The 12,473-nt window shown below is 34.8% G+C and overlaps 1 protein-coding gene across 2 annotated transcripts in view; it reads left to right on the top strand.

Annotated features, from left to right (window-relative positions):
• Positions 1-12,473, top strand: part of LOC138700204 (limbic system-associated membrane protein-like) — a 1,013,135-nt gene that overhangs the window by 986,061 nt on the left and 14,601 nt on the right. The window contains exon 9 of one of the 2 annotated variants that reach the window (XM_069826645.1): positions 11,787-11,831. The exons of the other annotated variant lie outside the window; for it this stretch is intronic. Coding sequence (XP_069682746.1) covers positions 11,787-11,831 — 45 coding nt within the window. The remainder of the gene's footprint in view (positions 1-11,786; positions 11,832-12,473) is intronic. 2 annotated transcript variants of the gene reach the window in all.

Raw genomic sequence — 12,473 nt, 5'->3', positions numbered from 1 at the left:
ACAATATATTTTTTTATTTTTATTGTATAATTATCCTATATCCTTTACTCTGAATTGTGATTAAAACATTATCTTCATTGCTAAAGAAAGATTAGTCACATAATTATCATACAATTTATTCAAGACTTGGTGCACGCATTGCCACCGGTCACGAGACATGGGTTCACCATCACATCCCAGAAACGAAAAGGTAAGCATGGAGTGGAAGCAGCCAGGTTCCCCGCGAACCAAGAAATTCAAGGTCGTGAAGTCGGTTGACAAAGTGATGGCTACCATTTTTCGGATCATAAAGGTGTGTTGCTTGTCGATTTCTTCGAGAAGGAAGCAACAGAGATGAAATGCTGGTTAAATGGTCAGGACACCACATTTTACGAGAGTGGCGTGGAAGAACTTGTCTCACGGTTAGAAATATGCCTCAACTGCCATGGACACTATGTGGAAAAATAAAGTGTTACGTGAAGAACACACTGCATAGTGTGTTATAACATTGAGAGATATAAGTTGTAAACTTAATTTTGAAACGATCTCCGTATATTCGTTTATATATTTTATTGTAACGATATGACAGATGTACCGTTTAATTTTGATTAGCTTAATTTCAGATATATTAATCCATACTAGATAGGCCCTATCAGCAAGAAGCATTTTCTATACATACCTGTTAAAAATTTCAGACATGTAATGTACTATAGTCGCTACGCTGTAATTTCCTGCGTGACTCTTCCTCTTTGCTTACATCTTGGAAGTGAAGGCTCTATAAAGTCTAGGTAGGTAGTATCGTTCGCCATTTTTGTTCTTTCGTTGCCGAGCTACCAGACGAGGAATCTATTTGCCACACCGTTAAACATTATCATGTCGTAGCTCCTATGATAATAAATCAAACGCACTGTAATTGAGCAAATAATTGAGGGGCAAATAACGTCCTCCTGTGTTCTGCAAACGCCAGCGAAAGAGCCGAAATAGCGGGCGATTATATTAAATATTTGTGGAGCCTTAGGAAATGCATAACGTCATCATCAGCGAATCACAAGACGCACACGTTTAAATGTAGCCGACCTCCAACGTGATTGGCTACCGGAAATAAGAGCGACGGGACTTAATAACTGTTAAATAACACTGAATCTCCTGAGAAAAAATCGACACTTGCACAACTTTACGTAGAATTACTTATGGTTGCAATCACTTTTGGATAAGTGCCTAGAAGAACAAGGGAACAACAAAGAGAACAAGGTGAATGTAATAACAAGGATAATACAAAGAGAAAAAGATGAAGACAAGAAGAATAATGGGAATATAAGGAAGACAAGAGGAATAAAATGAAAACGGTGAGAATAGAATAAGAGCAAGGGAATGCGAGAACAAGGATAATACAATGAAACTAAGAAGAACACGAGGGTGATACATGGAGGACAACGGGACAATAAAGATAACAGGGAGACTAGAAGAATAACAATAGAATACAAAAAGGACAAGGAGAATGCAAGGAGAAGAAGGGGAATCAAAGAGACCAAGGGGAATACAAAGAGAAAAAATGACAACAAAGAGAACAAGAGAACAACTAGAAAACAAGGGTAATGCAAATAGGACAAGGGCAGTACAAGGAGAATACGGAGACAACAAGGAGAATAAGGGGATATAAATTTAACAAGCGAACGAGAAAGATAACAAGGGACGACAAGGTAAACAACGGGAATAAAAGGAGGACAATTCGAATAGAATAAGAACAAGGGGAATGAAATTAGAACACGAGGAATACAATGAGAATAAGAGAGAAAAACAAGGGTAATAGGCCTAAATGGAAGACAAAAGTAATATAAGGAGAACAATTGGACTACAAGGAGAACATAAATATAAGAATGGAATACAAAGAGAACAAGGGAATATTATAACAATGGTATACCAAGACAACAAAAGGAAGAAAAAGAAGACAAGTAGGAGAACGAGAAGAAGGCTCAGCGAACGACGGTTTGCGGCATTAGGAGGTTGAATTTTGATGTGATGTTTAATTTCCAATTTACTCTTCATACATAGTGAGAACAAAGACGTACTTCTACATCAATATTCCCAAGTTACCCCATACCTAGTGAGGAGAAATGCGTAGTGCTACATCAAAATTTTCAAGTTGTCCCCCATACCTAGTGAGGAGAAAGACGTAATTCTACATCAATATTCCCAAGTTACCCCATACCTAGTGAGGAGAAATGCGTAGTGCTACATCAATAGTCTCAAGTTACCCCCTTACCTAGTGAGGAGAAATGCGTACTGCTACATCAATATTCCCAAGTCGTCCCCCATACCTAATGAAGACAAATACGCAGTGTTACATCAAAATGCCCAAATTATTCCCCATACCTACTGAGGAGAAAGACGTGCTTCTACATCAGTATTCCCAAGTCACCCCTCCATACATAGTGAGAAGAAATACGTAGTATTACATCAAAATTCCCAAGTAATCCCCCATACCTAATGAGGAGAAAGACGTAATTCTATTGCATAATACCGTCAACATCTGTGGAGTAACGGTTAGCTCGTCTGACCGCGAAACCAGACTCGGGTTGGAATCCCGGTCGGGACAGGTTACCTGGTTGAGGTTTTCCCGGAGTTTTCCCTCAACCCAATACGAGCAAATATTGGGTAACTTTCGATGCTGGGCTACGGACTCATTTCACCGGCATTATAACTTTCATTCATTCTGACGCTAAATAACCTGAGATGTTGATACAGAATCGTAAAATAAACCAATGAAAAAAAAATCGCAATACCTATATGTATGTTGCACAAAAGTTATAGGATTCCAGATAGTGCAAATGTAATTACAAATAGCACTCTTAATCATTTTAGATTTATAGTTAAACCTGTAAATAAAGGATAACATTGAATAAATCCTCCTATAATTGCAAATGCTACTCCTATGGATTACTTTCATGTTGCTTCAATGCAAGTTCGAGGAAAATATCATGCTTTCGCTGACAATTTAGCAATGTCTGTTCAGACACTGACGAGGTATTTACCCGCAGGTTCCAAAACTGGAATCTTTACATTTCCGCTTTGAATAAACTAACTTTAAATCCAATGACATATGATAACCTCTAGCTATGCAAGAATGACCACGATGATGAATATGTTCATCACTCAGAAGTCGCGATATTAGCAAATCCCGCCCGTGCGTTGGAATTCTGTATAACTTACATGGAGTATTATTTTATAAATAGTACTTTAAGTAATGTTTATTTTCAATTACAGTGCCCACCTAGAAACTATGGTACGATGATAGCGCGGAATGGAGCAGTGGTGGATTGAGAATGTTATGAAATACATAGTGACGACTTTATTCTGGTACCTAATCTTAAGTGTTCTTGTAGCAATGCACAAAATAATCATAATACTCCATCGGGTATTAATTAAATATAAAATATAGTATAATATAAACGTAATTTATACATATTTTATGTCAAAATATATTAATTTATGAAATAACGTAGAAAAATTTTGGTTTAGATGAGAAGAATATTACATATATTAAAAACGCAAATATAATTCTTTATTTCTTAATTTCATGAAAAAGTATATTAATTCATTATACACTATGCCCTTCTTAGAGGGATCGAGAAATAAGTGCTAATTTAAAGTATTGTGGGCATCATTGTGGACCCCACGATACGTTTTGAAGTAGGATGTCATCAGTCAGCCGAGGTCCACCATGAAAAGAAATCGATCTATGAGTCTACAATCACTATTTCAAGCTGAAATATACCTTAAATCACGTTGATGTATTCGGCTTGCTCGTAGATGCTCGGGGGACTATACCAGCTTTTTTTCGAAGAATTTCGACGGCAGTTTGCTGTACCAACATCTCTGAGGAAAGACATTATAATAATTATATTTACACTTTCTTTTCATTCGCAAAATGCGTACAGATTGCATTTGTCGAAATTCAATATGCCTTCTTTGGTGATAAGCCTCCCAATAGCTATAGATGGCTTGGCTTAGCGTCCGTGTACACAAATCATTTAAAAATCTTTGTAACCGTATCGCCATTACTGTCGTATAATATTTCAAGTTTTCTATCGATTAGTGAAACTACATAATTTTGTACATATACTTGTAATTCATTGTCCATTAGATTGAATATTGTGTCACAATAAGGAACTTGCTTTTGATATGTAGACCATTACTGTTTTCCACGCCAGTATGAATGCACCAATTCAAAATATCAATACTTTAATGTTGTTATGAATATTACTTCCCTTTTCCGTTAGCTGTGCGTAACTTCTATCACATCAGTGTTTCTACTGGTAGGGAGGGTATCCGCTCTCACATCCATCTGTATATAAAGTATTATTTATGAATATTAATAACTCAAAATGTAAATGGTTTTGGTTTGCTTCCAGATACATTGTGAATAGGAATGAATTCTCTTTACATTTAATTGAATTTTTGTATGAAATGAAGTATAATTTAATTAACACACAATAGTGTACCATTCAAGTTTTGTTTTGATGTGAAACGCGGGACGACGTATATATGTTCAATGCTGAGTATAAATTATTTTTTCACTTTAACAATGATGAAAAAAAATATAAAGAAAGTAACGTGATGTGGCAAAAGGTCGATTTAGAATTTATCATAGCAGTACACATTCCCTGCATACGTGTTGCTAAATAAGTCATAATTGAATGCCTTTTCACTTTGGCAATAGCAATGGTAAAGGAGGAAAAAATGTAACTTAAAATAACTTAAAGTTCCTTAAAAGGGTCACAAACCTGTAAGAAAGGGAATTTGCGGCCTCTTTCTTAATCCGAATTACATCGTTACGTTGAAGGAGGTGGATAACTTTGAAGAGATGATTCAACCTACCAGAAAACATAATAAGAGAACAATAGAATCGTAGATTACGGTCTATTATCAGCCAACATTCTATTCTGTACATTTTGGTGGCTATATATGTAATAAAATGAAGATAGTATTTACAAAATTGTTTAAATTTTTTATTTTAATTTTGCTACAATTGTTATAGTCGCGACGCTGTTATTCCCGGCGTCACAACTCCTCCTCTTTGCTTACGTCTTAGGAAATGAAGGCTCTAAAAAGTCTAGGTAGGTAGTATCGTTCGCCATTTTCGTTCTTTAGTTGCCGAGCTACCATACGAGGAATCTATTTGCCACACCGTTAAACATTATCATGTCGTAGCTCCTATGATAATAAATCAAACGCACTGTAATTCAGCAAATAATTGAGCTGAAAATAACGTCTTCGTGTGCTTTCTGCGAACGCCAACGAAAGAGCCAAAATGGCGGGCGATTATATTAAGCATTTATGGAGCCTTAAGAAATAAATAATGTCTTCCTCAGCGAATTACAAGACGCACACGTTTAAATGTAGCCGACTTACAACGCGATTGGCTGCCGGAAATTAGAGCGACGGGACTATAATGCCACGTGAATTGAGCGTTGTTGCAGTACATTACTGATGTGTATGCTATAAATGCAAACAAAGCGAAGGTGTTCAATGACAGTAACTGCATATAGTAAATCCTTAAGATTTCTAGAAAGAATTGTAACATCGCAGTATATACAGCAGCATTTACCAACGCGTGGAAGCATCCTTCTCCACAGCAGTGCCAATGTCAATATCAGATCTTTTTCACGAGGTCCCGCAGTAGTCAAGCCTTAGGTTGAAGCACGAGTCTGGTAACAGTGCTGCCAAACATCTATTGCCTAAAGTGATTTATGAATAATTAAAGTATTAAAGTACTCTTAAACTCTTTAATGCGACAGAAATTTCATGCAACATTATTTTCTTGAAACCGAGAACGTTAATGTAATTACTTTTATCAAATTTGTAGGTATTTCTAAATATGTTAGAAGATAATATCAAAATTTATAATGTAAATTATATATTTCTGAGAATTCTAAGATCAAAGGAACAAAATAGTAGAGGATTTTTTTGTTCATAATTTTCTCAAGATTGTTACCCTTAAAAGGACTGTCACTTAACATCTTCCAACCTGCATATATTGTTAAAATGTTATGGAATGAATACGTATTATATTAATAAACAAAAACAGTTATTATTATTATTACTATTATTATTATTACTACTACTACTACTACTACTACTACTACTACTACTACTACTACTACTACTACTACTACTACTACTACTACTATTATTGGACTAAATTTTGAAAAATTATATCTGCCTTCTACGTTAAACCTCTAATCTAAATTCTAAAGGCTCTATTGGGATTTATAAAGGCAGTATAATATAGAGGCAGATTTAGTGATGTTATATCCGATTCCATACAATTCCTTTGTTGCTTAACATCTAACACAGAAATGTCTGTGTCTATATTTTCTGCATAACAAACAATTATATCAAATTAACGTAAGTTTTAATAGGAATTAGTATGTTTATGTACACCAAAGATTTTCCCTAATATCTTCTATGTGGAACATTACATACCAAACAAACTTAATACACATCTAGCACTTACCGAGAATGCTTATTATTACTCTTCCTTAAATTTGAAAATAGGCTATGAGATTATTAATCCTTAAATTCGCAAAGTTTCCTATAGGATACAACAGATTAACAGGCTATATGCTATAATTGTAATAGAACAATAGAAAGAATTGGTAGGGAAATTAAAATTTCACAATAGGCCTACTGTAATATTGTACAACATATAAAATATGAACATTGCGATAGTTGTTTATATAATAAATATATAAATAAATAAATTAAGCTTCCCTTATGAAAAGGTTGCCAGATTTGACAAAGCGTATTACATACTATAATTTGGAAATACACCTAAAAGGTAAAATGATTTACATTTGAAACGGTTAGGGAATCGAATATACAAAACGTCAGAAAAATTTACACCTAAGTAGCGTTTGTGCTCATTTACAGTTAAGAAAGGGATAGTAGTATCATCAGATATGTTAGAATGATTTGAATGACATATACCGCGAGAAAAATGATAATACGGATTTATTGGCATTGATACCTAAACCAATCAATAGCCGTCGGTTAATATAAGTTGAAATTTCAATTATCACTGCCATATAAGTGATTTCTCAATATCTGAACCGATCCTTTGAGGGCACTAATGGCTATTTCCTTCACAATGCTGTGTGTTAGTCCCAGGTTTTTACATTTGTTGGCAAAGAAGGAGGGTATGGTACCTCGTGCTCCCACCATGAGACCTATTACATCAATGTGGGACAGGCTATATTTATCTTTATAGAACGGGATTGTTGGTTCATAGATGCGTTTCTTTTTACTGTCCATCTCATGTGGTTGATCTGCATGTGTCTCAAATCTGATGGTGGGATCGAGAATGTATGCCGAGTTCTTAATGGCAATGATATCAATTCACTGAACATTTCCTTGTGTGGCTAGTCCCTGCACCTCTTGATGGACTGTAAACCCTACCTCCTTCAGTGCCTCGGCCAGCATAGAACGGACAGCGTGGTGACGGATGTTGCGAAGGGCCTCACTATAGGGGCACAAGCCAAGAATATGGGGAAGAGTTTCAATCTCGCTGAGACAGCGCCTACAGTGGGTACTATCTCGACTTCTACCCGGTACAGCTCGGACAGGAGCGACATAGCCTACCATTTTAAGGGCGTCTATCCATTCCGAGAGGGTTAGACCTTGATGATTTCTTATCCAGCTGTTTTCTGGGGAGAACTCTTTATTAAGAATCACTACTTTACTCTTTTACAGTCCGACACGATTTAATAAACTAGTGTGAGAAATGAAGTTTTGCCAATTTAAGGGTTAGGCAGGATCGAAAGTCGAAGATTTTAATACGAATCAAAATAATCCGTGATGATTCGTAAGAGCATAATTATCATCAGCATCATCATCTTCATCATCAATAGGCCTATGTGTTTATACTGGTTCTTTCTAGTACAATAAATTGAAAGAAAGTTAGACATTTTGTTTCTATAGAAACAAATTGAACCATGTATTAATTTATTGAAACCGGTGTCTTAGGTTGAATATTCAGCAGCACTGGAAGGTGAGCATAAAATTGAGTTGGAGAGCTTGTATGAGAACATTGCCCTTATTTTTCATTTTATTTCGATTAACTTTCTGCTATCCATTTCCGAATACACTGAAAACTGTTAGCCCAATTTTTTCATTCTCATACGATACACTTTCTTCCTTCATATTTTTTATGTTGTTTTATAGACATATGTCTGCGATACTAATTAATGTTTACTCTGACATAAATAGGTATTATGATTATTACAGTCATTATTAGTGCTTATATTTAGTCATATTATCATTAGAGACTGTATTCTGTCCCAGGGCATACGGAGATAAGGTTAGCATTTCAAAGACTTTGTTGACGTAACGTCATGTTGTCACAGGTATAGGCAAGCAAGTTCCGATTACCGACGGTAGGAGTCCGAACTATTGAGATCGTTGCATGTTTCCTGTTTGTAGAGATAGCAGCGACCTCATTTCCATCGGTAGTAAGTTGGTGGACCTATAATGCAAGGGAACACTTGCATCTTGTTTGTGATGCAGTTGATGTTCTACTCATGCTTCAAAACTAGATTTCGAAAAGTGTTTAAAATGCATTCCAAAGATAAAGATTGACAGTACGATTATCTTTCCTACAATTTAAATTGATTGTGCATTTAAATGATTTATTTTTATTGCTACTGACACACTTAAGGCCATAATGCCTTCTCTTATGTTCAACCAGTAAAAAAATACATAGCAAATATAAGTAATATCAAAAGAGACAAGAATGGAAAAATAATAATGATAATGATGATGATGATAATAGTAATAATAATAATAATAATAATAATAATAATAATAATAATACTTACTTACCTCAAATGGCTTTTAAGGAACCCGGAGGTTCATTGCCGTCCTCACATAAGCCCGTCATTGGTCCCTGTCTTGTGCAAGATTAATCCAGTCTCTATCATCATATCCCACCTCCCTCAAATCCATTTTAATATTATCCTCCCATCTACGTCTCGGGCTCCCCAAAGGTCTTTTTCCCTCCTGCCTCTCAACTAACACTCTATAAGCATTTTTGGATTAGCCCATACGTGCAACATGCCCTGCCCATCTCAAACGTCTGGGTTTAGTGTTCCTAATTATGTCAGGTGAAGAATACAATGCGTGCAGTTCTGCTTTGTGTAACTTTCTCAATTCTCCTGTAACTTCATCACTCTTAGCCCCAAATATTTTCCTAAGAATCGTTCCTCTCTCAAAGTGAGAGTCCAAGTTTCACAACCATATAGAACAACCGGTAATATGACTGTTTTATAAATTCTAACTTTAAGATTTTTTGGCAGCAGACTAGATGACGAAATCTTCTCAACCGAATAATAACAGGCATTTCCCATATTTATTCTGCGTTTAATTTCCTCCGGAGTGTCATTTATATTTTGTTAATATTGCTCCAATATATCTGAATTTGTCCACCTCTTCGAAGGATAAATCTCCAGTTTTTATATTTCGATTTCGTACAATATTCTAGTCAAAAAAAAAAAATAATAATAATAATAATAATAATAATAATTGTAAATATAGATGTGTTTGGTTACATGTCATTCTAAGAGTTAAACAATTACAACCTGGTGTTAAATAATATAATTTGATCTAGGAAATGATTAATATAACGAAGGAAAATTGATATATTAAAAATAAATATTCTACAAAAGTAAGATTTTAAGACCAATCATAGTCTTTTGGCAAACGGATTTTGAAATAAGTCAAAGATTGAGAGCCCTTTACACTATATATGTACACTAAAATACGCTATTTTCACTATTAAACTATCATAAAGTGTGAACAGTTACATGATCAAACATTATTCACACTATTGTACACAATTAAAAAAAATAATAAGGCTGCAAGCCTAGTATTATGAAATAAAATTTGATACCTTGCATTACAATGCACAGCACTGTACATGAGCTTTATATGTGATTAATGTAAGTCTACACTCTTTATTATAGTGTAATAGTAAAAATAGCGTATTCTATTGTACATAGTGTAAGTCATTTAAATTTTAAATACTAGCATCTTAAAGTGGCCGACGTTTTATTCTGACCCACTTTACGAAACAACAGTCGCGTGAGCCATCAGTCAAGTACTTCGCTCTCTAGATGCACGTGCGTAGTCCAGTTAAGAACTCCGGTAATATTTAATCTTGTAACCTCCTGGGACAAAGAATGGTTCCTAATTATCGTTCATGAATAATGAACTGAATCTGAATTAATTCAATGATACAATTTATATGCATGTTTCAACACTTTCTGATCTGAATTTATGAGTGCACAAGGTCATAGAGACACCATGGAGAAACAAAAAAGCAATTCTCTTCCTAATAACAGATGGCCAAGGAACTGGCAGGTGCTGCACTCTAACGGCAAAGAACGGAACTACTTCTGAGGATACATAAAGGAATCATCAGGCAAATCATACGAGTCAGAGATTATAAGAATGTTAGTGATTTCATTCGAGCGGAAGTGGTTGAAATTCATGAATTTTATTTATCCAACTTTCATTGTCAGAAATTCATCTCAAACGTCCCCTTTAAAAGCAACGAGACGAAGCATTGTAGTTCACTTAGCAGTCTTACACCTACGTTGTCTTTGGCGCAACACGCTATAAGAAACGATGTTATATCAAAATCATAATAGTGATAATTAGACAGCGGAAAAAAGTCATTCGGATGTGAAGGTAACTACAACACGACTGATTTGTCTCGTCAGAGGGTTGTTTACGTAAGCACAACAAGCATACTAGAGGCGCGTGCAGGTATAGACCTGGGGAAATGTAAATTGACACATGGAATAATCACTGAATATTAGTTGTACGTTGATATAACTATTGTAATCGCATATTTTGTCTACTTTCTATAAACCCTTTAAAGTGAGAATTGTTCAACGTTTTGAATGGAATATTACAACTTATCATCATTCAACACAAATCCTGGCAAAAGTCATATCTTGTATTTGAGGCGGAATTTGAACTTTAACTCTTATTTTCTTCTAACATACAACATTTTTCATGTGTTTTTATGTATTATATTGATGTTCTAACGATTGTTTTGTTATCTTTTTTAATGCACACATACATAACCGACACTTAATTATTTCACCAGTATCACTCCTAAAAAATGTGTACAGCATATTCTTGTATTAAAGAATACACGATATGTTTTTTAACATCTGTCTTCGGCATTATGATTACTTCACTAAACACAAATGAAGAATATGTTTACGTATCTCAATATTCTCTGTTCACGTACGGAAGAGGACTGACTGAGAACGCAGAGTGGCAGTTTTCGGTGTTCGCGTAGTGCTCTCTGCGGACGGTACCGTGTTGTACCTACTTGGGATGCGTGCACCCCTTATGCCATAGTCTATGCGTACAATACTTGTAAACCGTAAACATGACTTTTATTTGAATCTTTTTTTTTTTTTTTTTTTTGCTGTCTAGTGATAATAGTTAAAGGGAAATTATTGGGGTTCTGTAGGAGAAACGGGAGTATTCCTAGAAAATATTCACCAAACCGTTCTTATCAGAAATTCCACTGAATTTTGCCGAGATTTGAGTATAAAGCCAGCGTTATGGTAATTCAGCTAAGGAAGTATTAGTACACACATAATAAAGAGAGAAGTGGGAAAGTATAATTTGTTGTTGATGTTGCTTGTACTGTATTTGCTCTGCTTGTCGGTTTGTTGATTTGTGACTGATTGGTTTGTTCTCTTTCTCTCTCCTGGCACTCCACCCGGCAGAGAACTCCCTGTTTGAGCCCTCACCCGATTCCGAAGTTTTGGCAGGTCAGTTCAGAAACACTCTTTCTCTATTATTTTCTTCCTCACTTTTTCTAGAATTAATTTCGCTTGTTGCATCTTATATTAGTTGTTTATATTTTTGCATTATTTAGTTTATAATTTGGTAAACATTATCACCAATTCAAGTACAATATCGAGAACAGCTCAGTTTCATCAAGTAAATAAAATCATGAAATCCACTGACTGTGAGAGGAACTGTAGATTTCATTTAATTTATTCTATTCCATAGATCTTACATTAGCAATGAAGCTTTAAGATGTAGAACAAGTCAAAATTTTACACGATTACAATTTTTACAAATGTTTACAACATTTTACAATTTTGCAATTTTCTACATTTTTTTTACAATTTCTTTACAATATTTTGGCGAGATGTAGTGAGATGAGGTGAGAAAATTGCAAAATTGTAAAAATTGTAAAAGATTGTAAAAAACTGTAATTGTAATTTTGTAAAAATTTGACTTGTTCCACATCTTAAAGCTTCATTGCTAATGTAAGATCTATGGAATATAACAAATGAAATAAAAAAATGAAATGATGAAGATCGAAATATGACAGTTAAAAATTTTGTTATAGTAAATGTATTGTGTTATGAAATACATAGTGACGACTTTATTCTGGTATCTAA

Source organism: Periplaneta americana, chromosome 5 (assembly GCF_040183065.1).
Source record: "Periplaneta americana isolate PAMFEO1 chromosome 5, P.americana_PAMFEO1_priV1, whole genome shotgun sequence".
NCBI lineage: Eukaryota > Metazoa > Arthropoda > Insecta > Blattodea > Blattidae > Periplaneta > Periplaneta americana.
The sequence above is the reverse complement of the archived record's forward strand: the minus strand, read 5'-3'. Positions and strand labels throughout refer to the sequence as shown.